The sequence below is a fragment of the Jaculus jaculus genome, chromosome 1 (assembly GCF_020740685.1).
Source record: "Jaculus jaculus isolate mJacJac1 chromosome 1, mJacJac1.mat.Y.cur, whole genome shotgun sequence".
Lineage (NCBI taxonomy): Eukaryota > Metazoa > Chordata > Mammalia > Rodentia > Dipodidae > Jaculus > Jaculus jaculus.
The window spans coordinates 173,309,909-173,328,919 of NC_059102.1; the positions used below are offsets into that span (position 1 = coordinate 173,309,909).

The 19,011-nt window shown below is 35.9% G+C and overlaps 1 protein-coding gene and 1 pseudogene across 1 annotated transcript; one reads left to right on the forward strand and one right to left on the reverse strand.

The window, feature by feature from the left end:
* Positions 1 to 280: 280 nt before the first annotated feature.
* Positions 281 to 1,197, reverse strand: LOC101612799 (annotated as a pseudogene).
* Positions 1,198 to 15,008: 13,811 nt separating this feature from the next.
* LOC101608155 (olfactory receptor 5T1-like) lies at positions 15,009 to 16,040 on the forward strand. Its single transcript, XM_004667752.2, has one exon. It carries the CDS (start codon positions 15,009 to 15,011, stop codon positions 16,038 to 16,040), a length of 1,032 nt encoding a protein of 343 aa, XP_004667809.1.
* Positions 16,041 to 19,011: the final 2,971 nt, after the last annotated feature.

Consider the following 19,011-nt stretch of genomic DNA (forward strand, 5'->3'; position numbering starts at 1 on the left):
TTAAGGCCATGAAGATGTTTGCTGGCAATTTTGTATATATCAAGTATTATCCACATAAATGTGTATGTACTTAGATGTAACTATATAAATCAACAATATGTAAAGCCAATGGATGAAGCATAATTTTCTTCATTTCACATAGTACAAAATAACAATGCTTGTGATTTTTACTTTAAAAAATAAAACAGAAATACAACTATGTTAATAAAGTAAAGCCAATGTTTTCCTAGTATCTCCTTATACTAACCAAAAACATGGCTTTTATTTTTACAATGTTATTTTAGTATGAAAAATACTCATTATTGATAAACCAATTTTTACAGCTTTTTATTGCCTCTTTTATATCTGTTTTCCTCAAACTGTAGATGATAAGATTCAGTATAAGGATGACAATGATATAAAATATTGACACTGTCATGTCATGGTCCAAGGCATAGCTGGAACTTGGGTTCACATACATGAACACAAGAGTAATGTGAAGTATGGACAGCCCAGTTAGGTGAAAACCACAGATAGAGAAGACTTTCATTCTCCCTTCAGTCATGATAGCAGACAGAATGAAACTATAGGAGACCAGGACAATGAGGATCTCAACAGACCCAGTACAGAGGAAAAAAAGAATCTGGCTTGTGTGGGTTTCAGAAGAAGAGATTCCAAGGAGGGGAATGTCACAAGAGATCTATGTGATTTCATTATACCTACAAAAGGACAGGCTGAATGTGGTCACTGTGTGTATGGTAGCGTACATGATTCCACCAGCACTGGAAGAAATGATGAGAGGCACATACACTTTTGGTGACATGCTCACTGAGTCAGAAGTGGTTTGTAGAGGGCTATGTAGTGGCGGTAAGCCATTGCTGCCAACAGGAAGCACTCTGTGGTCCCAAAAGTAGCAGCAAGAAACATCTGTATGGTACAGCCAATAAATGAAACAACTTTCTTCTTTGACATAGACCCTACTAACATCTGTGGGATTATTATAGAGAATTAGCAGTCGTCCACTGAAGACAGCACACTCAGAAAATAGTATATGGGGTTGCAGAGCCAGGACTCCCCAGTGACTTGTATAATCAGGCCTGTATTTCACATGAGAGGGGAAAGGTAAAATGGTAGAAACAGGAAGAAGGTTATCTGCATGCTAATGTTGTCTGTAAAGCCCTTCAACACCAATTCACTGACCTCAGTAATATTCTTCATCTTGAAATGTCATAGACGTTGAAGATGTTCATTTGCTGAAGATCATATTGTTATGAAAAAGTAACACTATGCTTCCAAAGGACATTAACTATGCTAATACTGTTTCTATTTTTTGACAGTGACACATGAGATTAGCTGAGTGTGACCTGAGAGTTCACACCATGAGATGTTCAGCCATCCTTGCTGAGTTAGGTGGAAGGTGAGCTCCTGCCACTTCTCAAATCATGAGGTCAGCTATTAAATGCCACCCAGAACCATATTGTTTCTTCCATATTACTCAGATCAAAACACAAATATGCATGGCTCATTAATAAGCTTTTGACAACAAATGTATAAGCCGCTATATCACTGGCAACAGATCTTTGGATAAAAATGAGAATTTTATTGTCAGAAATACTGTAGAACAATTTTTTTATAATCTTCTCACCTGTAAAATGGTAATATTAATACTGTTTTGAAAGACTTAGCAAATACTGAAGAACAAATTATAGAAATAGCTTAATTTTTAAAATAGCTTTATTTTATGTAATTTTTTTTTTTTTTTTTTTTTTAGGTAAGGTTTCATTCTGATCCAGATTGACCTGGAATTCACTATGTAGTCTCAGGGTGGCCTCAAACTTTCAGCGATCCTCCTATCTCTGCCTTCCAAATTCTGGGATTAAAGTAATATATCACCATGCCAGATATAGCTTTATTTTTTTTTAATTTTATTTATTTATTTATTTATTTTTGGTTTTTCGAGGTAGGGTCTCACTCTGGTCCAGGCTGACCTGGAATTAACTCTGTAGTCTCAGGGTGGCCTCGAACTCACAGCGATCCTCCTACCTCTGCCTCCCGAGTGCTGGGATTAAAGGTGTGTGCCTCCACGCCAGGCTTAGCTTTATTTTTTAAATGGGATGAATCTTCTGCTAATATCATACCTATATTAAATTCACTGAAACATTTTTTTCTGTCATTATTTTTCTCCTTAAATTAATTATGGTTTTGATTTTTATTTCAAAAAAATTTACATGAAAATTACCTCAGATCTATTTTCCATATTACAATGACTTACGTTTTCTTGAGATTTCCATTTGTATTAGATAAGAAAATGAAATTATACAATATTTGTAAACATTAATTATTACATACTCAAAGGATTTGAAATTATCTCAAGAAAAAAATATCATGATTGTTCACCATTCAGTAGTATGGGACAAAATGTCAAAGTCAGAAAACATGTAATTTAGTAAATCCAATTTGAATAGACAGCACAAAACTCCAAATGTCTTATATTACATTATCAAACACTAAGTGTACAAAATGCAATAGAAATGGAATAATCCACTTACTTAGCAGTTGACACAAGGATAAACTCAGTTTATTAGACTGTTTCTCATCTTATAGAAAATTTCATTCTTAGAAGTTACTCAAAACAAGGCCCTGATGATCTAAGGCTTCCTTCATGGACCATTGAACTCATTTTTCACTCACCTCCATTATTGTATAGCTTCATCATGTAAGTAGATCCCCATCCCAGGAAGTAAAGAAATATGAATTCTGATGTATTTAAATGTTTTATTCCATTGAAGCTACAAATATTATTAAATAAAAAGTAATTACTAGGCTACATAATGAACATGTGTCTCTCAATGTTGTTTTATATTTATTCTATCAGAATATGACAACACACGTGCTGAAAAATGACACATTTTTCCTCACAGTTTGACAGATTCTTTCTTTGAATTAGCTTCTTACATTAATAAAAGTACATGGGCTGGAGGGATGGCTTAGCAGTTAAGGTGTTTGCCTGCAAAGCCAAAGGACCCAGGTTCAATTCCCCAGGATCTATGCTAGCAAGATGCACGGGGGGTGGGGTGCACTTATCTGGAGTTTGTTTACAAAAGCTGGAGGCACTGGTGTGCCCATTCACCCTCTTTCTCTGTCAAATAAATAATAAATAAAAATAAAATATTAAAAAAATACACACTCTAAATTGAAAATGCTTATCTATTTATATAAACAAAATTAAATATTTTGAGGTGAGGGTACAGTCTTCTTTTTAAATTTTTTTTGTTTGTTCATCTATTTATTTGATAGCAATAGACAGAGAGAGAAAGAGGCAGATATAGAGAGAGAATGGGCTTGCCCAGCTGCAGCGAATGAACTCCAGACAAGTCTGACCCCTTGTGCATCTGGCTAACATGGGTCCTGGGGAATCAAGCCTCAAACAGGGGTCCTTAGACTTCATAGGCAAGCACTTAACTGCTAAGCCATCTCTTCAGCCTGAGGGTAGAGTTTTCTTGACAGTGTTTGTCTGACATTCACAAGGTTGATAGTGGAAACCCTAGCAATGAAGAAGGAAGGATCGAAGGAAAAGGGGGGAGGGGAGTGAGAAAAAGAGAGAAAGAAAATAAGGTAAAATAGAAGGAAGGCAGCAAACAGTGAGGGAAAGAAGAAAGAAAGAAAGAAAGAAAGAAAGAAAGAAAGAAAGGAAGGAAGGAAGGAAGGAAGGAAGGAAGGAAGGAAGGAAGGAAGGAAGGAAAAAAGAAAGAAGAAAAGAAAGAGGGTGAGTGAAGAAAGAAAAAAGAAGGAAGGAAAGAAAAGAAGGGAGACTAAACTTTTTTCTGAAAGTTTTAATCCCTATATAGAATTCTTAATTAAACAGATTTTAAATAATATATGTGACTCATTCATGCTATTTGCAAGAGCTAAAGTATGCAGGAGCAAAAATGTCTGAAAGTATTTCAAAATTTCTCTTACTCAGGGAACAGTATATGAAGATTTAGAGATTCTGTAACTATGATAATATAAGTTGTTTATATGTACTTCTCTGCCTGTTTATGAAGCCCACTGGAGATGTACCAAAGGGAATAATATCCAATTATCTCCTCATTGCAAATTTTAACATAATGATTTACTTCATAATGAAACAGGGAAATGGTTCTGGAAGCATGCTTTCCCCACTACTGCTTATTGATTGAGTAATGTTCCTTGTTCTCTGTTGTATGTGTTTTAGATTTGCATTTCGCCGAGTACTAATTCTACTGAACATCACTATATGCATCTCTCTTGGCCATTTTTTTTTTATTATGAGTTAAGAACTTGACTGTGTGAACATATTGCATATTGGTCATATTCCCATTGTGTTATATTCTTATTTTCCCTTTCTCCAAACTGCTTTCCACTGAGTATTTTAGTATTTACTGTCAGGTCATAAATGCATCAGTCAGTCTTCTTGGGCTGGGGGGAAGCAATGTATCAGCAGACACCTTCCCACCTTGTGGCTAATATTCTTACCACTCTCTCTTCTGAAATGTTTCCTGAACCTTGTAGTTTGTGTTATGTATCCCTTAAGGTTAGCTCTCAGCAGCCTCTGATTTTCTGGTTTGATGTGTCTTGAGTATCCTCAGAATCTACAGCCACTTCCTAGAAAGAGTTTCTCAGGCTAGGAGTAAAAGCAGCCCTTATATATAATCTTATACTTCCTCTGTCATGTTTCCTAGGCTCTGCCAGATTTGATAGAGAGAACTTGTGTCATGATAGGCAGCCAGTTTCTTCTTCTTCTTCTTCTTTTTTCTTTGTTTTGATGTCTAGAGTCACCTTGTATTCGCTGCAATCTGTAAAAAGCAGACTCAATGAACAAGAATGAGAAGACTATGGATTAAAAAAAAATGGATAGGCATTTAGAAGACATTTTAATGGTCATAACCTCTGCTTTTAGTGAAAGAAGACTTGGTGCTTCCACTAGGTTCTTTCCAAGCCATGGGTTTTTCAGTGGTTCTAAGTACCAGGGATGAATTTTCTCCCACTTAGCAGTCTTCAGGTCAATCCAAAGGCAGTGAATTATCCCGATAGCCTGCATGTCAATAATTCCCTGCTGTTACCTCTTGCCTGGCTGGTTAATTTTGTAATCTGCAGGATCCACTGCTTGGTTATACTGTTGGTGACCATTTTCTCCCAGCGAATGGCATAGCAATTTCCAGCACTATGTGAACTGTCAGAGAGCTGGCCTCCATCTCAGGTTCAGCATGATCCCTTAATGGCCTGTGCCTGTGGTCTATAGTGTCTTTGACCATGAGCAGTATTGTTTTGTGGGACTCATGGATCTCCCTGACCAACTGCTCACCATGTGGAGTAACCCAGTTTAGATACTGGGACTTACCAGTGTCTACCCTATAGGGTGCTTCTGCCCAAATAATGTCCTTCACCTCCACATCATTGAATTATATTTTTTAATTAACTAAGCAAATGGAAGGATTCTATAGTACTGATTCATGTCATCTTTAATTTTGTAGATCTCCCCTTTTCACATTTCATAACTCCATCCCCACCATGCCAGACCCTTTCACTACCAGTATTGAGTCCATCCACTTGCGCATCAAGTATCCCCTCCTTTCTACCCAGCTACACCTCTCTCTAAACTTAATTCTAGATTCCTTGTTAATACTACTGATGTTTACTATAACGTAACAACACATCAGACTCTTACATGTTAGGATCCACATATGAGAGAGAACATGTAGCATTTATGTTTATGAGCCTACAGAACCTCAGTTAGGGTGATACTTTCCAAGCCCACACATTTTCTGAAAAAAATCATTATTTTCTTACTGCTGAGTAGAATTCCATTGTGTATATGTACTGCATCTTCATTAACCATTCATCCATTGATGGGGATCTGGAAAGATTCCATTTTCTAGCTGTTGTGAATAAAGCAGCAACAAACATAGAAGAGCAAGTATATCTTAAATACAGTAGAGATTTTAGGGTATATGCTCAAGGGTGGTATAGCTGGATCAAGGTTTCCTAGAATCTGGCAATAAATCCAAATGGGCCTAAACTATCCTTTGGTTAGGAGACTTTTTTTTTTTTTATTTTTTTATTTATTTGAGAGCGACAGACACAGAGAGAAAGACAGATAGAGGAAGAGAGAGAATGGGCGCGCCAGGGCCTCCAGCCTCTGCAAACGAACTCCAGATGTGTGCGCCCCCTTGTGCATCTGGCTAACGTGGGACCTGGGGAACCGAGCCTCGAACCGGGGTCCTTAGGCTTCACAGGCAAGCGCTTAACCGCTAAGCCATCTCTCCAGCCCGGTTAGGAGACTTTTAATTACTCCTTCAAACTCTTTAGATGCTGCAGCTCTATTCAGTAAATTATCCCTTCTGGGTTTAGGTTTTGTAACTCATATGAGTAAAGAAATGCATCCATTTCTTCCAGATTTCCAATGCTGGGACATATAGTTTTTTGAAATATATCATAATTGTTCTATAAATTTCCCTGCTATGTATTATAGTATCTTTTCCATCTCTAACCTTGTTGATTAGAACCTTCTCTCTTTTTTTTGGTAAATTTGGGCAGGGTTTTATCAATTTGATTTATTTTTTTTTTGAAGCACTAACTCTTCATGTCATTATTTTTAAATTGTTTTTTTCCATTTCCTATTTATTTATTTCTGAATTGGTAATGTTTTTCTGTGTACTATTTCTTTTGGCTTTGTATTGTTCTTGGTTTTCAATAGCTTTCAGATGGATAGCTAAGTTCTTTACTTGAAATTTCTTCATTTTTGCAGTGTAGCTGTTTAGTAATGTAGGCTTTGTTTGTAGGACTGCCTACCACTGTGTCACATAAGTTTTAGTTTGTTGTGTTTTGCCATTCAATTCTAGGAATTTTATTATTATTATTATTATTATTATTATTATTATTATTATTACTATTAATAATAATTTTAGTTCTATGAATTTTTTAACTTCCTCCTTTATTTTTAGTGATACATTTATTGAATAATAGTGTATCTTCTAATCTCCAAGAGTTGATGGATTTACTGTTGTTTCTCTTGTTATTGATTTCTTTCTTATACTGTGGCCAGATATAATACAAGAAATTATGCCAATTTTCCTTCATATGTAAAGACTTGTTTTTGTCCTAATATGTGGTGTATTTTTAAAAAGGTTCTATGAGATGCTGTGAAGAACATATATTCTATAGAGTTTGGGTATAATGTTCTATAGATGTATGTAAGTCCATTTGAGTTAATGGTGTTGTTCAGCTCCAGTTTTTCTACTTTCAATTTAGATGATGTCTATTGATGGCTTGAGGAATTCAAGACATCTATTATTATTATGCTGTGATTTACATTTGACTCTATCTCTAGTAGATTTTGCTTTATAAATTTGGGTGTATCTGTGTTTGGTGTGTATGTGTGTTGTGCAGGATTAAAATACCCTCTTGCTGAATTGTTCCCTTGAAATGGACAAATTTTCGTTCATAATTTTTTGATCACTTTTGTTTTAAAGTATCTTTAATCATATATAAGTATAAACATATCTTGTTTCCTATTTCCATTTGTGAGGAATATCTTTTTCTAGCCTTTTATTCTAAGGCAGCATTTTTCTTTAGTGGTAACATGAAAACATGAACATAGCAAAGAAATGAAACCAGTTTTCTGACACATCCTGTTAAATTGTGTCTTTTAATTGAGGAGAGGCAGCTATTGTTAATAAGAGTTATAATTGAAAGGTATGAATTAATACCAGCCATGTTTAATATTTTGTTGAGTTTTTTTCTTGATTTTCATTTTCTTTTTCTGATAGTAAGATAGAGAAAGAGAATATGGGTGCACTAGGGCCTGCTGCCGCTGAAAACAAACTCCAGATGCATCACAAGAGTTTGAATCTTGATTTTTGTTGGTACTTCACAAACAAATCCAGGGCATCAGTCATTGCAATTATTCTGTTGTCTCTCCTCCAGCCTCTTGAGTATGTTCATTCTTCTCTTTAGTGTGCACTATTCCACCTGGGATTCTCTGTATGACTAACTTAATTCTCACATATGCACAGCCATTTTTTTAATGAAGTACAGATGGCCAATAAATGTATATAGTATGTCCAGTATTCTTAGCCATTATTAAAATAGAGAAGAAATCTACATTGGGGTTCCATCTTAGTATACTCAGCTATTGATCTTTAAGAAAACAGACAAAAATGAACACTGGCAAGCATATAAGGCAAAGAGAACTCTGGTCCCTGCAGGCAGGAATGTAAACTTGTGAAGCTACTATATAAATCTAAAATTACACCTACCATACTATCCTCCTGGATATACACATAAAGAACAGTATAGGTTAGCGCACCATAGAGATACTTGCTCACCCATGTTTATTGCATGCTATTTACAATAGCCAAGTAAAGGAGTCAACATAAGTTTCTGTAAGCAGGTTAGTTGATAGAGAACATTGGTATATATACACAATGACATTTATTCAGTTATAAGGAAAATAAATGAAGTTGTGTCATCTGCCACAAAATCTTTGCAAGTAGAGATGGTATGATTAAGGAACATAATAATCAAGCTGGGCATACAGGCACACACCTTTAATCTCAGTACTTGGCAGGCTGAAGTAAGAGGATCACCATGAGTTCAAGGCCACCATGAGACTAATTCTAGGTTAGCCTGAGCTAGAGGGAGACCCAACTTCAAAAGGACAAATGGACAACAGGGTGGATGGGGAGGGAGAGGAGAGAAAGGGAGGGGGTGGGGTACACAAAACTAGACCCAAACAGTAATGGTACCATAAAATTGTATATCCTAAAAGACAGACCAAATGTTTGAACCTTCACCAGGCCCTTAGAGGGAACAAATGAATCACAAGTCCCTAGAGAGGGTATGATGAAGGCTGACCTTAATCTTCTCCTGTTTCTTTTTTCTTTCTCCCTTTCTCTCTCTCCCTCTTCTCTCTATCTCTTTCATATTACTTGTTGTTTTTTTTTTTCTTCCTTCTCTTCTTGGGCACTGACCAGTAACTCCCAGTACCAGCATGATGTTTGTAATCCACAATGAGCTTTTGATCAGAGAGACTACAAGGTTTCCCAAAAGAAGACAGATTAATGTCAGAGTACTTGATGACCCACCAAAGGTTAGTGGTAAGACCCTATTGCTGAAGACACCATATGCTGTTGGCATGCAACAAGGAGTGAAAGGGCTGCAAGCTGGAAGAGAGTAAGTCTCCAGACAGTTAGCTTGTCTAGTGGCAGAAGGTGCTACATGAGTGACTGGAGGAAAATGACCAACATCTGTCCAAGCAACTCCTGGTCTAAGCTGCTCAATAGCAAACGACCTGCTGTGAAGCACACACAAGTTCAATAGTTGCACACAGCCATACTAGGTAATCAACTGTTGGTGATTTGGCTAATTGATCTGCTCAGAGGAATGGAACCCATAGCTGGAGCGGGGGAAAAATTCAGAATCATGTCCATAAAGGAGCCTGCTCTTCATTATCAAGCCCTCATCAATCGAGGATACAAGAGGACCTATACCTATTAAATTCCCTCTTAAAAAATGGTTATTTCATTTTTCTGATGCTATCTTTACTCTCTGCCAGAGAATCTGCTTCTCTTTTTCAGATAGGTGCAGATCCTAAGGAGAGAACCACCTCATCATACCTCAAAAGGACCCCAGCTGAAACTAAGGATAAGTGGGGAAACAAGCAAGAATGCTGTTTTTGTGGTGAACCTGGTACCAGCACAAGGGTGAAAGAGATAGACATAGAGAACAATCAACTCCTTCCAAACCAGATATCCAGAGATCAAGAGGCTCCCAAGACCTCGTCACTAAAGCAGACCTTAAATGAACCTAACATGGCTCTGGGAAATTTGCAGAAGCGGGGGCAGAAAGAATGACAGAGCCACTCATTATGTCATGATACACAGAGATATTGCCTCTTACCCATAACTGATGGCTAGCCCCACAATGCATGACCCATATTCCCCAACTAGGAGAGTCCTTGTGGAGGGAGGAGGACAGGGAGGGGCCTAACAATGGTACTAACTTAACTGTATTCACTGAGTACAAAACTAATAAAAAAAAGCCAACCCCAAAAAAACGTTATGCAAAAAAAAAAAACATTTAAATATGAAAGCTCGTCACATGTTACACATGGAAGAAAGTACAAAGTTAATAAAGGAATACAAAGAAAAACTCAGTTCTTTTACTTCTTCCAGAGTCATCCAGAATAATAAAATATGTAATAAAAATGTAGAATGTTTGATACTCCACACCAAAGGATGTGCACAACAGGCATGGAGTTATTGGGACAGATTCCTGTTTCCTGACTCTTCCCAGTTTCCTGGTCTCTGTAGGGTCCCCTGCACCTGGCCTGGTGAGGCCTGTTACCTGTTGGAGGCTGTGGAAATAGACCTTTTACTCTGGTATACTGACTGACCCCATGGTAGCAACATCCCTATTCCCCTGAGTCAGAAGGTACACAGGCCACTGTAGGAGCAGGCCTCTTGTCTCTGGCTCTCCAGCTTCCTGGTGCCTTGTTCCCCAAACTGTGTTTCCCATGTGCTAAAGAGTACATGCAGGTGGAGTGAGTAGGCCACAGTTCTCGGTTCCCCAGGTACCTACAATCCCCACAATCACAGTATCTGTGGTTATAACCCCATTGTACACCAGTATACCAACCCAGTTAACACTTCAAACAGAACACCCTCTGAAGATCCTACAAGAACAAAAACGTGATTCCTCCTCAATAGAATAAACTTCCTCCCCAAGATGGGTAGACCACAATTTTGAAAAGCCAACAAATGTCAGAAAACTGAAAGGTCTCCAACAAGGATGCCTAGTCTCACAATGGAAGCCTCTAATGAAATCATAAAGAAATCAACAGAAATTCAACCCCAAAATAAAAACACAACAACCAATGAGACCCTGATCAAAAAGAATTTCTGACCTGGAAGCAAACAATCAAAAAACTAACAATTCTATCAATGAAATTCAACATATTCATCTCTTAGAGCATTCAGCTTTTGACAGTAGATTTAACTTGATTTAAGAAAATATTAGAACTATCAAATGAGATATGAATGAATTGAAGGTGAGTCAAAAAATGGAATACTTCAGCTAGAGAGATGGTTTAGCAGTTAAGCACTTGCCTGTGAAGCCTAAGAACCCTGGTTTGAGACTCGATTCCCCAGGACCCAGGTTAGCCAGATGTACAAAGGGGTGTATACCTCTGGAGTTCATTTGCAATGGCTGGAAGCCCTGGTGTGTCCATTCTCTTTCTCTTCTTCTTTCTGTCTCTCCCTCTCTCTCTCTCGCTCTCACTCTCAAATAAATAATTAAAGATTAAAAAAATTAAAAAAGAAATGGAATATCTCAATAACGAGTTGATTAAGATAATGAAGACTTCATCAAATGTAGGAATAATTTGAAGGAAGCACCAACAAAGTCAGAACTCCAACTCAAATCATGCATCAAAAAATAGATGGAAGCCAGACATAGTGGTGCATGCCTTTAATCCCAGCACTTGGAGGCAGAGGTAGGAGGACTGCTGTGAGTTTGAGGGCACCCTGAGACTACATAGTACATTCCAGGTCAGCCTGAGCTACAGTGAAACCCTACTTCAAAAAACAAACAAAAGAAAAAAGATGGAAATCCATGCATGGTAGTGCATGTCTTTAATCCCAGCTCTTGGTAGGCAGAGGTAGGAGAGTTGCCAAGACTTTGAGGCCATCCTGAGACTGCACAGTGAATTCTAGATTAGCCTAGACTAGAGTAAGACCCTGCCTTGAAAAAACAACAACAACAAATCAAATAGAGGTTATAAAAAACCTCTCTATGACCCCTCACTAACAGAATTACTCATGTGGAAGACAGAATTTACCTGGAAGACAAGAGAGAAGAAATTAATTGGGAGGCCAACACCTTTGCACCTTTGCTAAATTCAAAAAATAAAGTGAACAGAATATGAGATAACTGTGGGATACCCTAAAATGTACAAACATCTAGATCATGAGTAAAAGGAGAAAAAATCCAGGCCAGAGGCATTAGAGAGCATATTCAACAAAATTTTTGAAGAAAATTTTCCCAGTCTCTCAAAAGAGAGGCCCATCCAGACACAAGAAGCCCACAGAACACCAAACAGACAGGATCAAAGACAAAACTCTCCAATGTACATCATAGTTAAAACTCTTAGCAATGGAAATAAAGAGAGAGTACTAAAAGCAGCAAGAGAGAAACAAGTCACTACATACAAAGGCATTTCCATCAGAATTACCTCAGATTTCTTAATGGAAATCCCTGAAACCCAGGGGGTCCTGGAATGGAACTCTTCAAAGTCTCAAAAACCATACCTTCCAACTCAAGCTACTCTAGCCAGCAAATGGATCCCTCATAATAGATGGTGAAAGGAAAACTTTCCATGAAAAAAGTAAACTCTATTATTATCTATATCATTTCCATAAAAGTTATATTTTGATACTTTTCATTATGTACATGCTTAGAAAATTCTGAGAAAACTTACAAGTTATATTACCTGAAAGAGAAAACTGCATTTTAGAGCATATAATTATCAACTTACTATTAAATAGATAATTAGAATCATATCAAAGAACTTAACCTGTACCATTAGATTTCTCTGTCATTATAATTATTTTAACCAAAGGCCAAAGATCCTTAATGTAGTCATTTATTTTATAAACTACGTTATTATTATATGATAATTAACTTAGTTGCTATAAAAGAAAAAAAAATGTTGGTAATTCTCTGTCCACTAAAGAACAGCCAGCCCTCCCTTGGGCATTGCTCAGGACTTTTTAAAGGGCTTAAGAATGTTATAAAAACAGAATGTGTAGTTGTCCCATGTTCCCTGAAAAACAAGCAGCTCATTTTTATGGGTAAGATGAAGGTGATTTAATTACTTATAAAACATTTTAGAAGCTATACTCTTGATTTTAAAATCAATGGATAAAACTTGATTAAATCTAACAGAAGTGAACCTAATTAGCTCAGTGTTTTATTGTGAATTATGAAATAATCTTTCAGAGAAATAGAAAGGACTTTCTCCTAATTTCTTCAAAAGTGATATTTTGATTTAATTGATAAGCATAACAAAAGAGTAATAGAATAAAAGACTATATTTAAAATTCAGGAAAGTAATTAGAGGGAGATAAAATTATCTCTCAACCAGCAGTTATGTATATTTTGCACTTGGTTTTGATGAAGAATAACAAACATATTGAAATTAATACTATAGGAAAATTAATTTGACTAATTGATGTATAAGAAACAATAGTGTTATTTGAAAAATGTCATGTGTTCTTAAAATAACTGAAATTTTCAACTGTTCCATCCTCTGTTACTTCTGCATGATCATGTTCTTAGAGTCACAACATGTCTCAAGGTGAGTAGAAGTGGGGAAAGTGTTACTCACAGGATCCTGTGTATGAGCACTTGCTGGTATGATTATGGCTCTAGTTCAGCCTCAGATGAAAAATCTAGAAAAGACACAGGGTTATTTAGTTTGAAGGTTGCTATGTACATTGCATGTGGTAAGATGCATTAAATTGTAACACCTTGCAACCAATTAACATTTGGAAGCTCCTATCCTGGCCTCGTTGCTATTAATATTGGTAACACTGTTCTCTAGGATTTCTGGTATTCTGTATTTTCATGCTTAAGTTTTAAGGAACTTATTATTTCTTACTTTTCTAGACTGATAATGTTCTGTTATAAAAAAAGGTCTAGCTGTAGCCCTTCTAAATCATCTTCAGAAAAGAGAACAATTTCTAATTTCCTAAGACTTTGTAGTGTTGATCTCTGCACTTGCTCTTGATCTTTAGTGTCTTAGTATCACCACATATTTACTCACTGACCTCAGTAAATCAAAACTTTCATTCCCTTCAGCTACTTTTCTTCTATAGCATGTTGAGGAATAAACATATTCTCTGTAATAAATATTCTCCAAACTATAGTGGATCAAGCATTTTATTTGGGTTCTTTTTATTGAGATTTTGGGTTATAAACAAATATCTATGAATGTGTTATTGATGTAGTTACTCATGCATGGTCTCATTCATGTTCCACACAATAAAAAATACTGTAATTTGAACTGGAGTAAAACCTCAGAAATGAAATATCACTCTGTATTTTAAAACTATATCATTTTTTTATTTTAATAATAGCTCCTATAAATAATTCAATTGCCTATTATCAAGTTATATCTATTTAATAGTTGTCTTGAAATTCCATAAAAGCTGTAATAGTTACTAATGCCCACACTTTATTAATTTCTGACAAACATGTCTCAAACTAAATCCAAGAACATGGAATATAAAATGAGAAGTTACATTGGTACATTTCACATCATTGTTAAATTAAATTTGAAAGTTGAATAATTTATTGGATCTTGACAGGATAATTGTTATATACTTTAAGAAAAAAAATTAAAAGTCAAAACAATCACTAGTTTTACTTGATAACTAGATGCAAAATATTTCTTTCTGTTTCATTTACCATAAAACGATAGCAGGCAAAGACCAAATTCTTTTCTATGAAATTTTATATCAAATTCAAAATTTAAATCTAACTCATTTCCTACTCATTTGGAGGTCTTTAGAAATTGAATAATTGTGATACCTTGTTTTTCTTCACTTATATTTGTATTCCTGTGATATTTTTGCTAGCTCTCATTTTGAGAACTTTGAAAATAAAGGAAGGAAATTTCATGTGGCTTGTACAAGTTGATAAATCATCCTTGGTTGTATGTTTACAACTATAATATTATTGGATTAATATATGGATTCAAATGTATTCAGGTATTCATTGGCTCTGTAAATTTTGAAATGTAAATAAGTTTAGTAAAAGGAAAGGTGGTGAAGTATCAAATAACTGAATTAGGGAAACATGAAATTGATAGAAAATTGTTTAACATTGTAAATTCAGCAATAGGTTAAATAATTTTTAAAATTTTATTTGTGCAGTAAAATGCATCTATATGGGTCAGACTTCTTTTGCACTGCCATTTGGAGAAATGAATATGAAGATCTAATTTTATGGACACTGTTATTACAGGAATTTACCTTTATAGCCTAGACATGAAAACTCAAATGCAACAAGTATCATTAGACATGAATGGATATGAGATTCAGCTAAAAAACTTGACTCAAGTCACCATGTTCATATTGATGGGCTTCACGGAAGATTTTGACCTGCAAGTCTGCTTATTTTTACTGTTCCTGGCCATCTATCTTTTTACATTGATAGGAAACTTGGGATTAGTTTTGTTGGTCATAGGGGATTCTCAGCTCCACAACCCCATGTACTATTTTCTGAGTGTTTTGTCATTCTTGGATGCTTGTTACTCTACAGTTGTTACCCCAAAGATGTTGGTCAATTTCCTTGCAAAGAATAAATCCATTTCATATCAGTCTTGTGCAGCTCAGATGCTTCTCTTTGTGACTTTTGGGAGTACAGAATCTTTCCTTTTGGCAGCAATGGCTTACGACCGCTATGTCGCCATCTACAACCCACTTCTGTACTCAGTGAGCATGTCTCCCAAGGTCTATGTGCCGCTCATCATTGCTTCCTATGCTGGTGGAATCCTGCATGCTACCATACACACAGTGGCCACTTTCAGCCTGTCCTTCTGTGGATCCAATGAAATCAGACATGTCTTCTGTGACATCCCTCCTCTCCTGGCTATTTCCTGCTCTGACACTCACACAAACCAGCTTCTCCTTTTCTACTTGGTGGGTTCCATTGAGATTGTCACCATCCTGATTGTCCTGGTCTCCTATGGTTTCATCTTATTGGCCATTCTGAGGATGCACTCAGCTGAAGGGAGGAGAAAAGTGTTCTCTACATGTGGAGCTCACCTCACAGGGGTGTCCATTTATCATGGGACAATCCTCTTCATGTATGTGAGACCAAGTTCCAGCTATGCCTTGGAACATGACATGGTAGTGTCAATATTTTACACCATTGTCATCCCCATGCTGAATCCCATCATCTACAGTTTGAGGAACAAAGATGTCAAACAGGCAATGAAAACTCTGTTGGAGAGAAATTGTTTTATAAATAAATAGCATGTGTAGTATTTAGTGAACCTAAATAGTAAGGTTGAGCACATTTTTCTATGTTGAAACTTGAGAGCAAATTTTCTTGCTTTAGCTTAATACTACTATATATCCTATAGTATTTTAAAAACAAACATTAGGTTGATATTGTATATATGTAATTACAATGATTGTAATGGGGAAGTAATATGATGGAGAATGGAATTTCAAATGGGAAAGTGTGGGGGTGGGGAGGGAGGGAATTACCATGGGATATATTTTATAATCATGGATAATGTTAATAAAAATTTAAAAAAAAATAAAATAAAAAAAAATTAAAATTAAAACAAACATTAATCAGCTCTCTAGTATAGCATATTAATGTATATATTGTATTTCATATGCATTAATAGGTCCATGTTAACTATTATTTGTTGTAAATATATTACTATAAAATGTATTTATAAAATATTACTATACAATAGTTTTGACTTTTTATGTAACTAAATTTTTCATGTCAGAGCTTACATGGACTATTATACCCTCATTTCATTTATAGTAAGTCATCAGCATTTATCACATTTTTCTGTTTTATATTAGAATCTTTGTTAAGGATCTCCAAAATATTATTTAATGTTCTTTTCATTTATCATATTAATGTCTATGTAAACAATGAATATGACTTTCATCTACTTTTATTTTACATCATAATTTTTTTATTATTAAAGTCCTTGTTTCTATTGTAACAAAAAGTTATTAATACTATTCATGACCTACCTTAAAGATATTGATAGTAGATTATAATATCAATTCATGGTCTACTGAAAAGTCTAGAAAAATATAATAAACATAACCCTTAAAATAAAATAGCTATTTTGGCCAAAAGGTATGATTGTGTTTCAAAAACTAAAACTAGAACAACCATATCATCCAGAAATATTACTGCTGTGAATACATCTAAAGGAAATAAATACACGAAGCATGGATAGTGGATGATACCATGGAGAAAATATAGCAAATGAACACCGTCAAATATTACTTAGTCCTTGAAAAGGCAAAAATCTATCATTTCATACAAAAGATTTAATCTAGAGGAAATAATGCTGGATATAAAATAATGAATTGGAAAATTATAAATGAACTCACTTATGTGCATGATTTAACAGAAAATGATTTTGTAGTGGAGATTAAAACAACTGTTATCAATGGCCAAGAAGCAAGGCTGAAGTATTGATGTTATAAGTCAGAGCATGTAAAGTCAGACAGAAATGAGGATTATAAAAATGGTCACCTACTCCATAACAAGATAACTCTAATCAACAGTATATATATGACTGTAAGTGTGAAAGTAACTTTTCTAAGCAATAAAGCCCCAAATGCCAAATACAGTTGTAGACATGTTAATTCTTTTGATCTAATCATTCTATAGATTATACATGTATAAAGCCTCATGTTGTATTACATAAATGTAATTATGATTTGTTAAAACAAACATACCTTAAGTCACACATGAAACAAAAGGAAAATATGGTACATGTGCATAAAATATGTGTGTATGCTTTTTAGATTTGTGAAGCTGCCCAATTTGGGCATTCCTGTGATGCTGGTCTTTACTCAGCTTCTAGCCTGTTTTTACTTGGCATATGTGAGAGATGACTTTGCAGTTGCGTCATCTCACAAATACATCCGCTGATGAAGAACCACACTTATTTCACCACAGTTCACACCTGCCCCTGCTTTACTCATAGCCACTCCACATTGTGCATACTCACTGAAACATGCATTCAGGCCCGCAGGAATATTTGTCTTGTTCATCCACCAACACATCTTACTAAAACATTGAAGCAATATCCCTTTCAAGAGTTTAATCTTGAAAGCTTCAGATTTAAGTTAGAAATTTTCAAACTTCAGTTTCGGGCCTGTCACAACTTAAGCCTGCATAGCACTAGAGCTCCCACATTAAGAGCACTTTCTAGGCAAGCATGAGGGCCTGAGTTCTAAGATACCCCTCAAACTTCATCCCCAGGACCTACAGAAACAGCTGGAAGTTGCCACACATATCTGTAACACCAATCCTGAGGGAAACAGAGACCTGAGAATTGCCAGGCTTGTGAAAAAAAAAAAAAAAACACAAAAAGCACACACAAAAAAATCTAGTTGGAGAATCATTCTGAGACTCCAGCAGAATAAGAACAGGCTGAGGGCAATGGAGGGGACATCTGACATTCTCCTGCAGACTCTAGTATAGGCACATGCACAGGCCTATACCACCTATGTAATATGATTCCATCACACCACACACACAAAAGCAAACCACTTAAAATTCATCAGTTAAATTTCCTTTCTATCTGTGGTATTTTGAAAAGATCTTTTATTTTTTAACAAATAGGATTAATTTGTTAATAGTAACATTCCATGCCTTGACCATGAAGCCATATCTCCAGTCCTGAGTACCTGTTCATGTTTCTATCAGAGATAAGAGGCCCCAATTCTCCACGTCATATGAATTCCATATGACAAGGCTCTCAAAGTAGAAGTGTGTCATATTAACTGTATGACTTTTGACAAATGGCAGGAGAAAGATGTGGCAAATAAGGATAAAGACAAGTAGGATAATATTAGCTAAGTTAAAAAATGTTAAATGAAGTGAACACCACAGGAAAAGCAAGGAGAGGGTTCATATGGACTCCTGAAGTATTGTCTGCCAACCTGTACTAAGTGCTTATCAGGATGACTAGCCAAGTAAGATGTTCACATAGAACTTTTTCTGCAAATTTTTTAAAGAACTGGATTTAAACTTCTCATTTGGAGGGCTGGAGAGATGGCTTAGCAGTGAGGGCTCTTTGAGGCCTGTGAAGTCTAATGACTCAGGTTCAGTTTCCCAAGTGAGTACCCAAGTGAGCCAGATGTACATGGTGGTGCAGGCATCTGGAGTTCATTTTCAGTGGCTGGAGGTCCTGGCACACCCATTCTCTCTTCCTTTTAATCTGCCTATTTCTTT

What these genes read in the sequence shown, in the direction of transcription:
- LOC101608155 (XM_004667752.2), top strand. Translation starts at nt 15,009, where the DNA reads ATGGACACTGTTATTACAGGAATTTACCTTTATAGCCTAGACATGAAA.